This window comes from Argentina silus (assembly GCF_951799395.1).
Source record: "Argentina silus genome assembly, chromosome: 3".
Taxonomy (NCBI): Eukaryota; Metazoa; Chordata; class Actinopteri; order Argentiniformes; family Argentinidae; genus Argentina; species Argentina silus.
Window position 1 is genome coordinate 18,604,290 of NC_139657.1, and position 21,603 is coordinate 18,625,892.

General features: G+C 41.6%; 1 protein-coding gene across 1 annotated transcript; it reads left to right on the top strand.

Moving 5' to 3' along the window:
* Positions 1-1,966: 1,966 nt before the first annotated feature.
* Positions 1,967-20,628, top strand: cracr2aa (calcium release activated channel regulator 2Aa). The gene is made up of 18 exons (XM_083667122.1): positions 1,967-2,099; positions 5,863-6,310; positions 8,515-8,626; positions 8,792-8,990; positions 10,896-11,042; positions 12,068-12,158; positions 12,267-12,362; positions 13,329-13,516; positions 13,746-13,817; positions 14,515-14,560; positions 14,786-14,874; positions 15,244-15,622; positions 16,321-16,453; positions 17,215-17,296; positions 17,619-17,733; positions 18,160-18,261; positions 18,734-18,810; positions 19,322-20,628. Exons 2-18 carry the CDS (start codon positions 6,074-6,076, stop codon positions 19,407-19,409), a joined length of 2,253 nt encoding a protein of 750 aa, XP_083523248.1. The 5' UTR covers positions 1,967-2,099; positions 5,863-6,073; the 3' UTR covers positions 19,410-20,628.
* Positions 20,629-21,603: the final 975 nt, after the last annotated feature.

Consider the following 21,603-nt stretch of genomic DNA (forward strand, 5'->3'; position numbering starts at 1 on the left):
CGAACTTCCAAGACTTGGAAGAGGACTGACCCTATGGACATGAGTGTGGTCTCATGCAGTATGCAGCCTCTGCTTTTTGATTTTTTTGATTAGTAAGTATTAGTAAGCAACTGTTTTATTCCATTCCAATAGCTCAATATCCATTTACTTTACTGTCTCTTTCTGAAGGAAAACGTACTCATGTAAAATTTTGTGCGCATGTTTATGAAAATAAATATATCAAAGCCAAGGACATTCTACAAAGGTGAAAAACAGCTTTTAAATGACACAAAACAGAAGAACAGAACTCAGGGTTGGATTTTGAGGCCCTGCAGGTAGAGGGCTAAGGACAGTCACTGAATCATAGCTGTCAAACTAGGGCTAAATCTGGAAGCCTCATGACAGAAATTAAACAACCCTTCAAAGTGTGTCTGACTGACCCAGTTGAGAGCCTTAGACTTTGGTTACTTTTTTTTTTTTTTTCTCAGGGACGAGAATCACTGATACTTTATCAGGAGAATATAACATTTAGTTAGAATGGAATATAATAGTTAATTCTAGTCTAGGCATATAGTTAACGCCCTAAAAACTAGATGTTAATTGGAATAATAATAATAAGAATAAGAATAAGAATAAGAATAAGAATAAGAATAAGAATAAGAATAAGAATAAATATGTCGAAGAACAATAGTTGGACTTGCTTAAGCAAGTTAAGGCTGGGGTTAAGCTCAAGATACATCAGTTGTTTATGATGCTGAATTCTGTTTCTACACTAACCATAGTACAGTTGAAAATAGCAGCGATATTGTTGCATGATATAACATTTGAAGTCAACTTTTGTTGTATGAGTTTGTGTGTGTGTGTGTGTGTGTGTGTGTGTGTGTGTGTGTGTGTGCGTGCACGCCCACTTGTGGATTGATTGCTTCTGTAACCTTATGACCACTCATTGACCCATTATGCCTATTTCCACAGCATGTACCCATATCCAACTTGGTGTAATACTCGTTGTCATAATTTACATCATGAGACACAGTTGGCTTAATCATCGCACAACTTTATCCAGACAAGATGAACATGTAGCTAATACCTTCCACTGTTGTGAGTTGATTATCAAGGGACCTTGGGCCAATAAATAAACTTTATATAATAAGCCTAACCCTAACCATGGTTTATTAATGTGGGAGGTGTATGGCCTCTGATATCAGCATTCAACTAGCTTTCACCTGTCATGTTATGTGATTTGGTTTGTACCTGTGGTTCACAGCTCTTTGTTCGAGCATGGTTCTGTACGTAATCCTCTGGCGCCCTCATCTGAACATTGCTGGTACAACAATTCTCACAACACATTCGTCTTCAGCACTACATCATAACAAACCTCCCTACATTACCTCATTGTGAGTATATGGTTGTGAATGTGATTGTCTAACTTTTTGGGGGCCATTTCAAAGGTGTCTATGGCTTTGAAGTGGAAAACTGTCATTGTCGTCATAATAGCTCTCCAAATTAATCATCAGACTATGTAATTAGTTGTACCATGACTGAAAAGAATCCAGCTGCAAATTCTATTTTAAAAGATCAAGGGTCATGGTCTAATTTGGAGGGGCTGCACAGGCCTTATTATAATGTCAAAATAGTAGGCCTATGCTATGCTTACAGTATTTGTTATACTTGTATAGCATTTAATTTATAAATTATTCTTATAGATCAGTAGCCTACTCATATACTTATATAATTGAGCCTACTACATATTTATATCCCACGTGCCTCACTTTAATGTGACTGAGTGTTTTGCACAAGACAAAGTACAGCAAACATGCTTTACATCATTGTGCATCATTGTGCATCATGCAATGGCAAGTTTACGGATTTGTGGTCTGCGCGCTGCACAAACCTCAGCCAAGCGAAATGACCGCGTGGCTGGGTTGCCATAGTTACAGACGATGCGAGTGAGCTAACCTGAACTGTCCCTCCTCCTTAGCAGGTTCGTCAAATTCCTACACTGACCGGGTTTAGCTACATCGTAAATGTAACCAGTGGGAATGCACACTTCTTGACAATATTGTGGCAGAGACACGCTTTTAAAGTCGATTACGGCTACATTTTGCTTCCAGAAACGTATGGTAAAGTATTTCCTCATAATATTCTCGCTCACTCCAGTCTCTGTTTCAGTGTTTGATACTATCTGTTTCGTTTGACACAGTTTTTTTTGTGCCGTCCGGCGTCCCTGGCTGTATAGTCGCCGTTGCGCTTCATTATTTTACTTTCGCTACAAAAACTACTGTCTTGGCTGACAAATGTAATGAAACTTCTCGTATTTGTAAGAACCAATGTAAAGTCACTAGAGTTGTGATCAGGAAGTGTTATACGTGTTACGTGAGAGTGAAACTAAACGTGTGAATTTGAAGTTGAAGTGTGCTAGTAACGTGGCTATGAGGTTTCCACAATGAAGATCATGGACCATAGTAGTGTAGCCTAGCTGAAAACGTCGTATATCTGACATTTGTATCCCCTGATTTTGGCTACATTTTGTGATATACATTGTGGGCTTCTTTGTGCAAGGATGTGGTTGACTTGCTCAGAGTCAAGGGTTTAAAATACACAGTGCAAGTCACTTAGATGCATGTGTCATGCTTTATTTGTTTTAGGCTACCTTTTTATTGTCATCTTGTCTCATATGTGATGTGACCTATAGAGGACAGACCTCCATAACATCCAGGGCCCAATATTTCTAAATGTTTAATCTAGATTAGAATGATCCGGATTATTTTTTTCTCACCAGGGTAAGGGGCCAGCTGCATATGTTTAGTTAGTTAAAACCGGTCTATGAGCCTAGACCGGTTTTATTTGATCTTATTGTGGTGTAATTGAATAGCGATCTCAGCATACCCTATATTATTTATCTCATCCAATCAGTAAAATCCACATGAATCATAGGCTACAACATTGCATATTTTGACAGTACAATGTCTAGGCTACAACTAAATTCAAGTAACCAGGAAGTTATATTTTAAAATGGGCAGTAGCTTTACTGGATAAACTTGAAATAGTAACGCAGGTCTGGGCTGTGGAGGCCAGGGTTTTGTTTGTATAGTTTAGGATCAGGATCATGTCACATATGAGACTGTCCACCACATCATTAACCTAGTTAGTTATGTCATGGAAAATTGTTGAATACAGGAACACTGGCAGTTGTCAGTTGACAATCATTCTGTTACTCAAGTTGCTTTACATTACATTTACATTTTTGACATTTAGTTTTAATCCAAAGCGATTTACAACAAGTACATGTGTCTTTAGATAGGTCTAGGCTAATAGAAAATAATTGGGTTAATGTGAGTCAGAACAATGTAAATGGGCCCTCTTATCACAGTTAGTCTACTATACACTGTTCTCATACTGTTTCACAATCAACCAGGTTCTTGTCAGAAGCGATGGGCCTACAGTAATGTCTGAAGAGAAGGTGAAAAGGCCCACTGCTAAACTTCATACGCTCACTCTTTAAGATGTCACTCAGTCTGCTTGGCAACTAGGCCTTGGCCTATATGTGTTACTGTACAGTAGGTTTTGTTAATTTCTGTAAAGCTGTGATTCAGATAAAGTCCCTAGTCTGTGATGGTAGTTGAAAAGCTCCATGTAGTCCTATAGTGTGCCAGTCGGAGCCCAGCTTGCCATGATGGAAACTCAAGTTTTCTGAGGGCAAATGGCTCCTTTCATCAGGCTTCAATCAAAGCCAAAGAGCAGAGAGACAAACCGCATAGAGAGTTTGAGTGCATCAGACATAGGCAAGGCCTAATAAGAGAATAGCTCAGTGAGATGAATCACAGTCATCTTTTATATAGACAGAGCCTGCCTGAAATTGCTTTAGTTTGGTTGATTTGAGTTTGTCACATAGTGGTCTGTTTGTAGTTTGTTTAATTGTTTTATTTGTTTAATCGGCCTAGGTCACTAACACATGGATATGCATATGTTTGTTTCCTGGGTTAGGGTTAGGGTTCAGGATAATTTATATAGACCTACTGTACACAGTAGCAGCATAATTTCTGAATGCAATACTTATTTTAGAGGGCAACACAAAAGTCAAATATGCTACATGAACATGTTGTCCTCCTGAATGGCCTACCTTGCTGTATGTTTGATGCAGTACCTTGACAGATAGGCCTAAGTCAGTTAACTGTATGCAAAGCAGTACAGCAGGCTATTTCCCTAAACTGAACACTTAAACAAGCCAATGCTGACAGCTTGAAGTGCATTGGTTCTCATGTAATGTAGCCAGTAGTTAATATTTCACTGAATAGGCCTAAGTTATAGCGTTGGTTGAAGCTCAGAGTGTCGATGCACAGGCCTCTTACCGTCAACAGTGGGTGGACATGAAGGTGTCATTCAAGTAGATGCAATTCTATTCATTCTACGATGATGGATTGCTGGCAAAGTGGCATCGTACAGTTCGGGATAAGCGGAGACCCTTACAATCAACTTCTCTCTGTCATTTTTGTCAAGTCGTAACTTGGGTGAGCAGAACCAATATTTCTTGAACGGATCTCCGGTCGGATGACAACTAGTCACCAGTTTCTTCGAGACTAGTCTGACCCCTGGGTCCAGGCACAGCCATTTATTAGATTCTGAGAAAAATATTGCAATTCTTAACATTGGAACTCTTGCTTAAATACTGGACTGCACTTAAGTGTTTACTCTTAATTTAGTGTTCTCACTTTTTTGCCATCAAAACAAGCGTCAGAATCGTTAGTATATATAATATACTAGTAATGATGTGAACATTAGTTGGAGCATGAGGAGGAACAGACACAGGACCACATGCTAGCCACAATCTGTCTGAAGGGGTGTGTGGGTGTGTGTGTGTGTGTGTGTGTGTGTGTGTGTGTGTGTGTGTGTGTGTGTGTGTGTGTGTGTGTGTGTGTGTGTGTGTGTGTGTGTGTGTGTGTGTGTGTGTGTGTGTGTGTGTGTGTGTGCGCGCGCGCACGGTGAGCTGCTCTCTTTTTGCAGTCACTCAGCCGAGGGGCTAGGCCAGGGAGGGGACAGCCCCCTGAAGGCAGTCTTCCACACCACTACACACTGGAGCCCACGTATGGAACTACTGTGTGGCTTTACCAGTCAATATTTCCAAGACAGGCCCCAGTAGAACAGACAGGCACTTCTTCATCTCTGCCTCAGCTTGTCACCCAGCATTAATCCCATCACTCATCCTAGCTCTGGATGCAATGATCACCAAAAGAAGAGTAACATCTTTCTTTAGATGTAGGCCTGTACAGCATGCAGTGTGTTCACACCATCTCCAATGAGGATCCATCGCATAGCACAGTGATGTAACAATGATAAGGTTCAGTATCATCTGAGACTGAAGTTGGACAGATGTTTGATTTGGAACTGTCTCCCTTGTCTTTGAACTAGCAGAGATAGCATGACACATCCTCATGTTAGAGGATCCTAATGTAAACTCAGAGTTTCAACATTCGCCAGCTGTTGTATATTTACCATTTGGGTGTTTCTATTTTGGCACGCATCACCAATCGAGACATAGGGGCGCTCTTAGTCCCAGTAGTTACTGTATGCTTATGTGGTTTCTCTTCACTCCAAACGTCACTTGAGCACCATCTTTAATTGGTGTGTTTATTATGTTAAATATATCTTGTTTTGAGCGTTCCATGTCTCCCCCAGACTTGTTCCACTCTACAGCTTGTTTTTACACTAACTTATGTTATTCCACGTCATTCTATTGAACACACACATATTGTCATGTTAACAACATGAAGCGCATATCTGAAAAGCTATACCAAGACAATGGTCTAACATGTGCCATGCGCCTTTATTCTGGGCGTGGGTTATTCAAAGGGCTTTTTGTACCCTCTTTCTTCTTGTCTCTCCTAGGCTTCATCGACTAATTAAAGAGGCGGTTGCTAAGAGATGACAAGCGGTGACATTGCAGAGAGCCTCTGATGTGCTTCTTGCCTGAAACCTCCACTACTCTAGGTCCTCTCTGCTCCCTCCTCCACTTGTGTCTAGACTTGACCCATGTGAAGAGGCTGGGGAGAGAGAAGGGAGCCACACAGACAGAAACATAGACAGACAGACAGACGCCATGGCAGCTTTCACCACCACCTGCCCAGCCAGCGCAACAGCCACCACAGTGGACATCATGAGTACGAGACGCAGGGAGGAGAGCCTGAAGGACCTGGTCGATGGTGTGTGTGACTGGGAGGACTGTGAGAGAGGCAGTGGTGAGAGAGGACACAACACCATGGTGGAGAAGACTCATGTGTTCTTCCAGATCTGTGATATAGAAGAGAAGGGCTTCATCACGCGCCGGGACATGCAGGTAAACCCACCTACAGTATGGGATTGCTCTTGTCTCAAATCTGCCCATGTGATGTCTGTGGAATTAGCCTATATCTGTTCAGTGTCAGTGTTTTACTGTTGAACTATGATTAGATCAGAGGACCAAGGATCGAAAGCACCAGAGCCTCTTCACTTTGATTTTTATAGTGCAATGTCATTCAATAAGTTGTATTGCTATTAGGCTACTGTATGTTGAATTACAATGCCCTGAATGAAACTGATGATTCCTGTTTTAATGTGTTTTTTACTTTATCGATGATCGAAACAAAGATGGGTGCTAGGGTAGAAGTTGTGGTGAGAATGTTTGGTTGTAATGGATCAGGCTACTCTGGATATACCTGACCTCCCCAGGTTCTACCCAGGATTTTTGAACAAGGTGGCGCGGGCAATCGTTGATATTAATGTAAAAAATGCACTAAAACACAGTATTGACTTGTGGAACGTAATAATGCGTTCACTTTCACTTTTTAACAACGATGTCATCGGCGATCAAAGATGACCGAATATCAGTTTAATTCGCTGTGAAACGTTTCCATGGTAGAGCCGCGCCCCTCTTACTTTGTTTGGGGAGAACCCCGCTCCCCACTTGTCTTATCAGTGCTATCATTAGTGCTATTGGTAGGGACATCCGAGCGCTTGCTGTCAGTATACAAACAATGAGGAAATGATGTCAATGTAATAGTATCATTTAGAACTTGAGGACAAACATCTGGTCACTTCATTAGAGACGTTGGAGGATGTACTGTAGCAGTCAGAGCCCGTAGGCTTTCTAATTCAGGAGAGGATGAAAGAGTAGGAGGTAGAGGAGAGGAGAGGAACCCACGACACAAGACCAGAGAAGAGAAGAGAAGAGCCGTGTCACCCTGCTCCTCCAGTTGTATTATTGTGCAGATTCACCCTCCTCTGAGATATTCACCCCTCACAGATGCTCCTTTGATGAAGCACTCGTAGGCCCGTGCTCTGACGAGGGGCTCTCAATAGAATGATACCTTTGATCCAGTGTTTATGGAAATTGATGGGAAATTATCATACTAGCCGGCTCTCCCTGTCGTCCTGTGTGTACGTTTGGAAAGTAATTAAATCAACCCATTCGGTCAGAACACGACCACATATGCATCTCTCTCACATGGTTGTTTGTGTAAATTAGCTGTAGGTATCAATCATTATCTTTCAAGCACCTATAATACAAAAGCTTTTTTTTTTTCTTACATAAGTATGACATCATATGCAATTGAAATGCATTTTCCCTGAATATTTGATCCCGACATAGCGTAAACAAGATGGTGTAGAGTAAACTAGATGGTTTATGATTCAGTCAATAATGACCATTTTGTATCCTCAAATGTTATTGATGGCGTACTGTATGAGTTATTTCGCATGAGTTCATAACTTGTTGCAACTGCCAGTATTGCCATAGATCTGCAAATATATATTGTGCTGATGCATACTGTGTTGTCACACCGTGACCAATTGGGTGACAGTGGTGTGTTTCTAACTCGGAACTGCTGTGTTTGTAGCTCTGGACTGCTGACATAAGGGATGTGCTTTGCACAGATAACAAAATTTACAAGGAGTGAAGCGCTGACTCTGTCTGTGTTAGCCTAATTTCCCATAGTGCCAAGAATTATGTGAGTAATGTCAGTGTAAACATAGCATATGCAACTCATAGAGGTGTGGTGGCCGTGGCTTTTCAGGGTCATTGTGGCTTCACTGTTTATTTTCAGGATTAGAATCCTATGTTTGTAGTTTCTGTTTGCATAGCCTATTGGTTTAATGTCAATCCTTTGGAAGAGTTTGGAGTCCATGCAAATACAAGTGGGCTGTGCCTGTGGACATGCATTTTAAAATGGAGGATGTCTGATTTAAGGCCTAATAGTTTTGCTTGCTTAGTTGATTGTGTAGAGACGTTTTTATCTTGACTTTTGTGATGTCATTAGAATATCAAATACTTCTGAAACTCTACCATCAATCGCATATATCCATTAGTTTATGTGTGTGAGGGCAGACAATAACCTGCCTATGAAGATGAGGACCTTCCATACAGTCTTTTATTCTACCTCATTACCATATCTCCTGGTGCTATTGAAACTATGAGTTGCTGTTGTACTATCTAGCTAATGTAAAGAGTCCTTCACTTCCCCTGTGGTGTCAGTAGCACCTGTGTTTGTGTCCCCTGCTCCACAGAGGCTCCATGGAGAGCTACCTCTCAATGCCGGAGAGCTGGAGAACGTCTTTGACACCCTGGACTCGGACAGCAACGGATACCTCACACTGGAAGAGTTTTCTTCTGGATTCAGTACGTTCAGAGTTTCTGCTGGTATAACCCAAATGATGTCTTGTGCTGTGATTGTTTTGGAAAATGTTAGGTGCCCACGCCTTACAACTTCTTACCTCTTGATATGTAATCAGCAGTGCTAGTGCTAACCCTAATGGTTCTGCCCCTTGACCCTTGTGTCTTCAGGTGAGTTCCTGTTTGGTCGGAGGATCTCTGTAGCGGAGGGGATTGGGGAGGCGAGCCCCAGTCAGAACCAGGACCAGAACCTCCCAGAGGCACTGTTCCAAACACAGTGGGAGGAGAGGCTGGCGGGCAGCGAGGATGATGAGGAGAGGCACTTCTGTATGCTCATGGAGAGCCTGGGAGCCAGCAACGTCTTTGAGGAGTGAGTGAGAGTCTTTGTGTGCGTTTGTCTGTGTGTGGGTGTGTGGGTGTGTGTGTGTGTGTGTGTGTGTGTGTGTGTGTGTGTGTGGGTGTGTGTGTGTGTGTGTGGGTGTGTGTGTGTGTGTGTGTGTGGGTGTGTGGGTGTGTGGGTGTGTGGGTGTGTGTGGGTGTGTAACGTCTATATCTGTGATCCTTTCTCCCTCAGTCAGCAAAGGGCATACATTCACACTATCCCTCTGTTGCTTTAGTGTAATATTTGAAGTCAGGTGTGGAAAACAAACAGTAGGTGCGCTGAACGTTTCCACTCCACTCTACATTCGATTTACACCTCGTCACTGTAGTGCTGGACTCTCATACAACGTGGATTGTTTTTGATATGAGCCTATATGAAGGAAGATGATTTTAAATTAACTACTGAATTTAAAATACATACTTGAGTCCGCTGTTCTTTCCCAAAAACACAAGACATTGGAAAAGTTCATCCGATTTGAGTTGGTTTGCTCAACCTTGAATAAATCGTTATTATCTGACAATACTGTCACTGTGGAGGTATGTCAGGTAGCTATTGGTGACTGGGTGCTGGTATATGCCTGTGCCTTTGGCCTTTTGAACTGCTGGCATTGGGGGAGAGAAGAGAGAGAAAGAGAGAGCTGGGGCTCATCCAATGCATGACTAGACTCACCTTTACCAAACAACTGCCGCTCAATAAAAGTAAACAGTAGTAATGGAGGACGTCAGATTATAGGTACATCCTATTGACTGTCCGCCAACCTCGGTCAGAAGGAATGGAATGACAATTTAGATTAGATCATTTTGTGTACCAGCCTTTGTTCCTGAAGATAGAACATTCCAGAACTCAACTATGTCAGGGGTGTCAAAGATATAGCCCGTGTGATATAGCCAGAGTGATTTATCCTTTTTTTAAGGATAGATCTGTTTTGAAATGGCAAGATAGCAATTACATTCTATCAAAAAGCATTGCTTGGATAATGTCTTATTTTTTTATTTAATTGTTTAATCTCTACCATCCCTTCCCCTGATTGGAGAACAAAACAAATTAGACTCCTACTTATAGCTATTTATTGTAATTGGTGAGGTACATGTAATATAAAACATAATAATAATAATTAATACATATAATTATAAATTATTATTATGAATATGAATACTTATACCAAAACGAGTTTGACATCTAAGTAGTTTCGGAACCATGTAACTGGGAGCTTTCAGAGGTGTGTTAGTCTTGTCAGTGTCTAATTCAGTCCGAGTTTCAATGGACAGATCTGTCATTTGAACAGGTCAAAGGTAGAAGTTAATCATGATCAATGAAGTATCCTCAAATACCATCTGTAGCTTTTCTCAATTGGTCTAAAATCTTCACCAATCAGTCTGTCTGTATTGACATCATTCTCTCCACAGACATAGCCCTGACTCTTAAGATAAATCAATGTTGGATTCTGACATTTAGGGACATTTTTTCTGAATACTGACGTAAATGACCTTGGCACAGACAGAAGATGCCTTTTGAAATGTTCTATCAAAGTGTATCTCTGTTTTCTACTAATGGAAAATGCAATTTTTCAAGAAGAACATCTTCATCAAATGTCTTTTTTACACAAATAACAACAGAAGTCCTTTAGCCCTCAGCCGACTGCCTGCCTACCACTGGAAACCAATTCCCAATCTTATTGAACATTCTATGAGCTTACCTATCTATTTGTATCCGCTCGTCACAATTCAATTTAAATAAAATTCCACTTGTCCACATCCTCACGTTACTTTATCATATAGAATGCTTGGCCACAACACATTTGTGGTTCATGAATATAAACATGAACATATTATGTATTCCAGGTTTTGTCATTCAGACTAACCTGAACTCTGACTTTCTGCTCCTTCCCACCAGCCCCAGTGAGGTGCGTAGTCTGTGGGCTCAGCTACGGAGGGATGAGCCCCATCTCCTGTCCAACTTTGAGGAGTTCCTTGCTAGGGTCACCTTCCAGATCAAAGAGGCCAACCAGGAGAGGAAGGAGATGGAGAGCGCCCTCAAAAGGTGACTGACTGACTGACTGACTGACTGACGTGAGATATTTGTGCTCATACTGTATAGGATTTAGCACCTGACTATTCTGTATAACACATTAACCTTTTTTCTTGAATTGTTTTTGTTTATTAATTCAATCCTTTCCATTCCTTTTACTAAAGTATAACATTTTCAAGACTTCCAGCTTTGTAACCCTACTTTAGGCCAGATAAGATCCACACACTGAGAGCTGGTGTTGCATGGAGAGAAAGTTTTACTGTGTGGGCGCAACAAACATTTAAGAGACACTTTTCCTCAGCCGTTGGGCTGTGGCTGACCTTCCAGCTCCACAACACAGTCTTAAGTGCTTAAAGGAAGGTTTTCCCGACAAAACACCCCCTTTCTCCAAATGGTGTTGGACAATATTCATGCCAATTTTACACAAGGAATTCAGGTGGTACTCTGTAGAATGTGTGTGATATCTCTTTGGAATGACTCATAATCTTTTGCAATCTCAATATACTGAAGGAAATCAGATTATCACAATTGTTCTATTTCCTTGCTTGTCTGGAAAAAGCATCCTGTTTCTTGAAGGGGTAGTACAGTAAAAGGAATACAAACACTAAACAGGGCTGGTAGGATTGGGTTTATGACAAATGGGCTACGTTTGGCTGATGTTTCAGTGTGAAGCTCTGTGAATGCATCTCTTCTCAAGCTTCATTGAGAGTTGTAGAGACACGGAGGTGTTTGATTAAAGCAGAGTGGATAGACATTGAATGCTTCAGTATTAGTTATTATGCACAAAGAAGCTCCCACAGTTCTCTCTGCAGTGACCCTACTGTGTGTATTTGATATTTGGTACTGATATTATTTGTCTGCTGGTTTGCCTTGTGCTCTCTTGCAGCCTATTTACACTTGTGCCTATTTTGGAGTACATCATGATTGAAAAGATGTTATGCCAACCTAAAATAGGACATAATGTTGGAAATTAGATATTACAAAATATGAAGGACAGAAAAATAAGATGAAAGATGAACATTCTTTCATTTGAACAGGCGAGCAGTAACACATGACGATGAGATCCAGCGCTTATATGAAGAGATGGAGCTGCAGATCAAAAATGAGAAGGACAGGATCCTTCTGCAGGTAAAGTATCCCATAGGAGAGAGTTCCTATTACAACAGGTATGTTTCCTGACCCCTCTCTCTCTCTCTCTCTCTCTCTCTCTCTCTCTCTCTCTCTCTCTCTCTGCAGGACTCAGAGCGTTTCTTGACACGCAGTCAGGACATGGAACACCAGCTGTCCAGTAAGGAGAGAGAGCTGGACCAGATCTTCCAGAAGCAGAGGAGGGTGAGTGGGGCTGATGCCTAACCACTCCAGATGTCCCCCAGATATTCCATAGAGGGGATTCAGTGACATTAATGGAGTGACAGAAGGTCTTGTTCCATATCAGCTCTCATGTACAGTATGTGATAGCGTTTCTTAGATATCAATTGATTGTCACCCCCAGATATACAGTAAGTCAATGCAAAACTCTTAAGGGGGCACAGCTTTCCCAGAGTGTCTGAAGCTTATTCTATAATGGAAATTAACAACGTGTAATAGGCACTGTCGCACTCACACGAACACAACCCCATCCAGGCTTTTAAGGCTAATTACTACACAGGAATTAGTTTAACCAGTGCTTCCTAATTCCATTTTCTAAGGAACGCTGCCTTCCCTATTGTGTCCAAGCCACTAAGGGCTTCCTTTCTCTCTGCTCCTTGGTACCCCTTATTACCACTATAGAGAATTAGTTCTTCAGTCCTCCTCCTCCCTCCTGCTAACATAGATCTCTGTAAAACAGGCATCCAAATGCTATGCTGGCTCAGCCTAATCAGTGTCACTAGATTAAAAGTCTGTTTGTATCTATGGTTTTTTGGAACAGTGAATTGTGGCATGTTGGGCTATGTTTAGATCTGTGACAGTAGTCTCCACAGCTGTCAGCAGCCTTATCTGTATGTCCTGTCCTCACACACTTGCAACTCTATGGATGAGACAGGCCCGATTGGTGTTTCACAGCATTTGTCCAATCACACATTGATCGTACCGGAACATGTATAGAGCACAGAGCACATACTTTCGTTGATTGATCTGGCCTTGTGATTTGTCTCGAGCTATGATCAGAGACTGACTGTGTTTTTCAAAATTAATGTTTTTTTGGCGGGCTTGGTTGAAGTGATGGTGGATTTGTCCCCATGCTGACCATGCTCCCCCGATTTTGTTCCAACCATGGCCCCTGACCGTATCCTGACCACGTCCTCTGACCGTGTCCAGCTGGAGCGTCAGTACCGGGAGCTGCACAGCGAGCAGCACGTGACCAAGGTGGAGAACGTGAAGCTGAAACAGACCAATGAGGAGCTGGTGCGGGAGCTGGATCACAGCAGCCAGGAGCTGATGATGGCTCAGGAACAACTGGGTCTGCTGCAGGAACAGTCCTCACACCTACACGAGGAGAGGGAGATGTCAGTGGCCATTCCCTTCCTTTAGCTTTTCAATTGGTTTTCAAGAGGAAGCTAGTGTGAACTCTGCACTGTTCAGGCTCTGATTGTCCCTCCAGTAGTATGCTTAATTTCGGTATTAACCCCGAATTTGTCCTTTGCCTCAGATAGGCATACTGTAACTACATTTCGATGACAGGGCATGTATTGTGTGCCAACAGTATAGTCATATCTGCTTTGTTATCCAACACAGAGAGATGTACAGAGTCACAGAGGGACTACAGAGGGAGCGATCAAGCCTGCTGAAACAACTTGATCTCCTGAGGTAAGAAGAGAAGAGCTCATGAGTGGAGATACTGTAGGACAGACAAGGTACTGTAGGACAGACAAGATACTGTAGGACAGACAAGATACTGTAGGACAGACAGAAGGTACTGTAGGACAGACAGAAGATATTGAAGGACAGACAAGATACTGTAGGACAGACAAGGTACTGTAGGACAGACAAGATACTGTAGGACAGACAGAAGATATTGAAGGACAGACAAGATACTGTAGGACAGACAAGGTACTGTAGGACAGACAAGATACTGTAGGACAGACAGAAGATATTGAAGGACAGACAGAAGATATTGAAGGACAGACAGAAAATACTGTAGGACAGACAGAAGATATTGAAGGACAGACAGAAGATATTGAAGGACAGACAGAAGATATTGAAGGACAGACAGAAGATACTGTAGGACAGACAGACACTTCACACTGGAAGAGTAGAGATACAGTAAGCCAAAAGTACATCACCTCAGTGCTGCTGCTCTGCGAACAGCAGAACAGCAAACATGTAGTTATATTTAGTACGGTCAAGGCCATACTGTACATTTGAGTTTCCACAACAGCTAATAGAGCAAAGCATAGGAGGTCTTGTTATCAGTCAAACCTCTCAATGACCTTTTTCACACTGAATCATAAAAAAGGTGTCTTGGTTGTTTAATTAATCCTTCTCTTTGTTGTGTTGTCTCAAGGGAAATGAACAAACATTTACGAGATGAGCGAGATATGTGCTATAGTGTAAGTATACTCATGCAGTTACATGCAATACATCTTGGTTAAAAAAAATATGTTCAATTGTGATATCCTGTGTGTTTATGCATCATGTTTGAAACTAGAAACATGATTTCTACAAAAACATGATTCTCAGATAACATATGTTATCAAAATATGATTTGTTGAAACACATACAGTGCATGCACCATATTGTCACATAATGAGATATTTGTTTGTCCTGCTCTTCAGAAACCAAAGAATTCAGTAAACAAGCTTGCTTGGAATCAGAGGCCTGGGTCAAATACTGTGAAACACGCTGAGAGAATAAGTCTTAAAAGGTACCATTTATCTGGAAATGCTTTTACTGCAAATTACATTAGTCCTGACTGCTGCAGCAATGGAGGCCTTACAGATGTATGGATAGAAAATAATTAACTACATTGAAAAGTGCATTTTACAAAGAAGGACGAGGCATGTAATAAACCTAATGCACTTGTATGATAGACGTCTGCAACAACAGCTCTGTGCACAATATATTTGTATGTACTGTGCTATGTTCTGAATGCCTAAAAAAACACTCGTTATTTATTTATTCAGGCCTATGATTTATTTGAATAGGGACCGATCCAAACACATTGAGTTAACAAAAGTCCTGACAGTCTAAAGTTGTTGCTAAGCTAATTCCCACGTTGTCCCTCTCTCCCCAGTGAGGATGAGGAGGAGGTGCAACACTACTCTAAGAGGAAGAGCCTGGTGGGGGTGAACGGCATTTACCAGCCCCCCAGCCTGGAGGAGGAGATGGACGGAGGTAAACGCCCCCCCAGACGGCACCTTCAGAGGATCATCTCCATCGAGGAGGACCACCTCCCTCAGCTCCTGCAGGACGACTACCAGGCCCAGCTACGGGACTGGAGCGAGGAGGGGGAGGAAGCCGAAGAAGAGGAGGAAGAGGAAGAACATATAGATTTAGAGATGAGCAGTATATACCCTCCCAGTTCTCCTAGCTCCCGAACCCAGGAGCAGCAGCAGGCTGAGACCCCCACCTCGCCCAGGGGACAGCCCGTTGGCAAGGAGACCATCGTGAATGTAAGCCAATGCACACAGGAGAAGTTACAGACACAAGAGCAAGCTTGGGCAAATTTGACTCAGAGACACGAGCTATTCTTATGTATGCTAACAACTGTATCCCTCCTGTTATTGTACGGTACATGGGGCACAAAGTATCTACACATAATCTCTACATTTGAAAGATCTTGCAGAATCCTCTTCTGGGATTGTTTGTCTGTCTGCATGTTTGGTTTGTTCTCCTGACCCCATAACAACAGGGTAAGAACGGGTTGAGCTGTACTGCACAGTATGTCCACAAAGGTCTGTTTTTCCACTTGAACAGAGCTAAGATAGGAGAGAGCACTTACAGGTGTTGAGTTTCACAGTGAGAATGATTTCAGTGTGTGTCTGTGTGTGTGTGTGTGTGTGTGTGTGTGTGTGTTAACCTCTTGTTACCCTCACAAAGCAGATTAACCACTTGAACGAGGGTTAAAGGAAGATTCCCATGGTTTACTTTCTTGACTTATAGATTTTGTTAAAGACCTTGTTGAAACTTGGAGGTATTACCATACATAATGAGTTATATAGTTTTTCTTGTACAGGAGTTAGGGAGTATACATATGATCTCTTGACCTACTCAACTTCTAATGTTCCAGAGAGGACCATGTATTTGTGTATACCACAACTGTTATTATACTGCTCTCTCTCTCTCTCTCTCTGTCTTTGTCCATTTCCAGGAAGAGGGTGCAGCGTCGCCTCCTGACCGTCTCTTTAAGATCGTCTTGGTGGGGAACTCCAGTGTGGGGAAAACCTGTCTCCTGAGGCGTTTCTGTGATGACTGCTTTTACCCAGGCACCTCTGCCACCGTGGGTGAGTGACCCTTACACACACACACACACACACACACACAGACACAAACACACACACAGACACAGACACAGACACACACACACACACAGCCCTCTTTCTCTAGAACAGAGCAGAGCCCCAGCCCTGTGGCTACTGACCTCACACCCTATTACTCACTCACCACTAAAAACATGCTAATGTATCTAACACTGTGAAAAGCTGATTATGTCTGTTGATCTTACCACTTAAGCATAGGCAAAAGTTCAAGCAATTAAACAACAATACTGGCTGTATTGACACAAAGCCATGTCTTTGTTACTGGGCTAACTGGAATATAATCTCTTGAGGTGTGGCGTGGTGCAACATGTTGTAGGCCTGTACTGTGCATTCAGTCAGGTTGTGTTTGGGCTGTTTTCCTACACAGTATCAGCGGGGTTGTACTTCAGAGAGAGCAGGTCAGACGAGTATCACATGAGAAGGCTTGTGAAGTCACATTGTTCCCCTCTTTTCATTTTACAACCTGGTCCAGTACAAACAGCTCGCTAGTTTTAATGTCTTCTGTATAAATAGCCAGCTTGGGAGGACCCCAAAATGATTTTACTCAGGAGAATCATTATGTCTCCCAGAATACATGACCTTTTTTTAACCCTAACCCTAACAGGAGATTGTTGTAGCACTTTAGACACATATTTTAGACATTCAGGAGATTATATTTTCTTCTTATACAGCTCTTATTTTCCCACTGTTAAAGACTGTTGATGATGTATTTTCCATATTATTAGGCATTGACTACAGTGTGAAGACAATAACTGTGGACAACAGCCAGGTGGCGCTGCAGATGTGGGATACAGCAGGACAGGAGAGGTGAGGACTACACCCATATTTACTGGGCAGACGGGACCGTGTTAATATTATGATACCTGACTTGTTCAGCAATGACACTGATCCCTGAGGAACAAGGCACAGTAATTCTCTTCCTTTGCATCCATATCAAACGTTTTACCTTAACTTACCTCCACGTGTAGTTATGGCTCTAACTTGGTAACGAAAAGGAGAACATTGCTGACTGAGTGTAATTTATGAGACTTTGATGTACATATTTCGGTAGTGTGTCAATATAAATAGTACAACAGGGGAATTCTCAGTCCTTCTTGTCTGTCTCTATTTCCTTCTCCACCTCCTCCAGGTATCGCAGCATCACCAAACAGTTCTTCCGCAAGGCCGACGGCGTGGTTGTCATATATGACATCACTGCTGAGCAGAGCTTCACCGCGGTCAGGCAGTGGTTGACCAGTGTACAGGTGAGACGCACGCCAGAGCATGTGAGCGGAGTGGAGCGTGAGCTGAGCGAGGAGCAGAGCAGGGCAGGGGTATTTTGTCTGGAGTGCATTTTGAAGTCAGAGCGTGGGCTTTTTCTCACGCTCCATTTCCGCTCCAGTACCGCTCACCTCACAAGCTCAGGGCAGCCATTTCAGTGCAAATATGGCCGGTTTTTCTTTCGCTAGTCAAATCGTTGTGAGTCAAGTCATTTTTCAGACCTCTCAACTCCGCTCACACTGCACACCTATGACCAGTGTACAGATAAGACACACACACACACACACACACACACACACACACAGGGAGCTTGCGTCAACTGGTAGGCTACAGTAGATCAGTCTTCATGGGGTCCATCAGGAACCATCTCATGTCATCTCTCTATCTCTTTCCTCTCTCTTCTCTCACAGGAAGGGGCAGGCGAGGACATTCCCATCATGCTCCTGGGGAACAAGGCCGACAAGGAGAGTGAGAGGGAGGTCCAGGGGAGAGTGGGCGAGAAACTAGCCAAGGTAGGTCTGTCTGTCCGACTGTCTGGCTGTCTGTCTGTTACTCTGGCTGTCTTGCTGCCTGTGTCTCGTCCCTAGTGACTCTGCTAATGGCCCAGCTCACAGCCCACAACCACAAAATGACCCATTTTTGCTACTATGAATAAGTAAAAGAAACAAAATGAGGTTGTCATTTTTTTTAACGAGACATGTGAGGAGTTTTTTCTTCTTCTTCTTCTCCTCGTCTTCTCCCTCTATCTTGTCATTTTCTTCCAGTTAGTCGTTTCTATGGAGATTGACGTAGTGATTGTGAGGCACTCCAGTCAGTCTAGAGAGCTGCTCATATTTTCACAGAGCTCTTAGGGCCATTAGTCTGTTCAGCGTTTACCTTGATGCTACTCCAGGCTGCTCCAATCACAGGCCTGTATGTCCTGTTGACTTTCTCCTCTCATCCTCTCTCTGGTCTCTAATGACCGTCATCATGTGTGTTTTGCAGGACTGCCAGCTAATTTTCTATGAGTGCAGTGCTTGCTCTGGACACAATGTGGTGGAGTCCATGGTACATTTGGCAAGGTAGGAGAGAGCTGTGTGGGATTCTGACCGTAGCCTGTTACATGACACAACTTCACTATTGTCTGACCACTTAATTCATCATTTGGATTTTGACCAAGCTTTTGCAACAGGAAAACCAGCATAATGCCCAAAATCAGCCCAAAATGTGATAACTGTCTGCGTGGGCTTAGTTCAAGCTGGGCTTTATGCGGTCTGCAGTGAAATCGGAGGTGGTTCAGGCAGAGCCAAATGTATCAGTGCTTCTGGAGCCACAATAGGCCTTTTCTTATTGATATTAAAGAGTAGACTATTTACCATAGCACGAACATTGGGTAACTTAACTTCCACCTGTGATGTGAACTTCAAAACGATATCCAATTACTCACACTGTTCACAAGTTCAGTGATGTGCAGTACAATGCAATATCACTGATATGTACTTTTTCATTAGAATCATTTGTACTGTAATGTGAGCCTGACATGGATGCTGTATATGGATGTTATATAACAGGAACCTCCTCTGTATCTCCTAGGATCCTGAAAGAGCAGGAGGACAGAGAGAAGGAGAAGACAGTCCAACTGGTAAACAGCTCCTCAGAGAAGAAGAGATCCTGCTGCTAGTAACAACAATAAGGGTACTTCTGCCCCCATGACACACACAGTCCCTTCGGAACTGAATTATCTTCTACAGCACAGCACAATACTTGTTATTCAGAAGTGTTCTCTTTCTTTTCCTCCTTCTCTTTCTCTCTCTCTCTCTCTCTCTCTCTCTCTCTCAGCTCACCTTTGGTAGGTTTTGTACACTTATTTCCGAATCTGTGGCTTAAAACACATTTTTTGAGATTTTATCTCAGTACTTCACACACAAGGAGTGGTGACATTGGTAAATGTAATAAAACTAAATGACATGATTGCACTATTATAGAAAATATAGATGTATTTTGCTAATGACTATTGTATTTTTATGAAAATGTATTTTGAAAATGTGCCAAAACCAAGCTCTTATATTACTGTTATATGTAATGTGAAAAGGGTTTTTAAGCTACTCTGACAAATATACTGTATAAAACAAAAAGAGTGTCAAAGAGAAGTGGACTTTGTTTACAGCTGGTTAGCATGGGCCTACTTGTCTAAAATAGATCAGAGGTTTGGATTTTGGTATTAAACATTAACACCACATACTGTACACCAGCAATAATGTAAAGTTGTAAAAGCTTGAATCATCTGACACATTATATCACTCTAGATTAACTAGATTAACCTACGATACCCCACAAATAGAATCAAATGAGGTTTACTCTTGTATATTTGTAATGATGGGACAGTTGACCAGAAGTTAACAGTGTATAAAAAGTTGAAATGGCAGCTTTTCATTTTAGAACACATGTTGTTTGACATATTGTTGTCTCTTGCACTGCCTCTGTTGACATGTTTGGGTAACACTGTCACCACTGTTTGGCTTTGTAAATGTCATTGATGCAGTGTTATTTAAAGAATAAGAACCTAGTTATATTGCTGTTGTTTGCTCAATTTCAAAGTTGTACTCTTGTAAAGTATTTATTAGGTGTATGTGCTGTAGCACTTTTCAATAATTCTAGAAAAGTTTGTCACAATGTATTGACAGATTTTTTCTGATATTCAAATCGAACAAAATTCTTTATCTAAATCACCATCACCTGCAATGTGCCTCGACTCCCAACATATTTTAGACACTGCAGGTTTGTATTTGACACAGTGTTGTTGCATTGTCTATGGCCACATTTAACTACTTTTTACCCTGTTGAAACGTGTTCCTTCACAATAATGCATATGTGAAATTGTAAATATGAAAAAATGTTGTATGGATTGTCTAAAAAATAAATAGATATTATTTATCTATGTTTACTGTATTTGAGAATAACTGGAGTTGAATGGTCTTTTCTTTGTGCTGTGGTGAAACTTTAATTCAAGGAGCCATCTAGCCATTTTCAGCCTTAGTGTTTATTCAGCTTTTATTTTGACATGGTAGCATTTAAAATGAACAATAAAATACATAGCTTTCAGTAGTATACTATTCCTCAACTCAACAGAATACAGAATAATCACGCAAATTATCATTATGTTTCTAACACTGTCAAACTATTACCATTTCAGAAATAGCATGTAGTAGCTGACAAGAAATTCATATTTTGGTGTTTTGTGTGGACAGCCAACTTAATGCTATGTGTTACAGAGCCAGGACTATCAAGTGTTCCTCTATCCACAGAATAATTAACCTTAAAGAATGAAGCATTTCACAATGACTTCATTTAAAAAACAACAGTGCTGTATGCATTTAACATTATCTATCATCTGATTCAATACGCTAGTAATATGATTGCAAGAATACCATGACAACGAAACATTTTTACACACTATCTCCATTTCTGGGATAACGGGGAAAGAGAAATAATGAAGAACATTCAATTATATTATGGTGGGGGTACATTTAGCAGACAAATATTACAGTTATTGTTTTGTTTTGTACTGCTGAAGGTTTGTTTGAGTGTCTCCAGATGTTCCGCTTTTACCAGCGTATTTCCTTTGGATTTTTCCTCTCATCATTTATGATGGTTTTCTATTGCTTTTTTGTTATTACACACGTGTGCTATACCATACAGTGTATACATAAACCAACCTACACATACAGTAGTTACAGTTATAGTATATCAAAGCAAAATACAGTTAGAATCAGAAAGACATACTATGTGCTCAGAAGAGACAGCTCTCTCAACATGAAACAACCTGTCTCTGTCCATACTGAACACTCAAATTGACTTCTATTACTCAACATGAT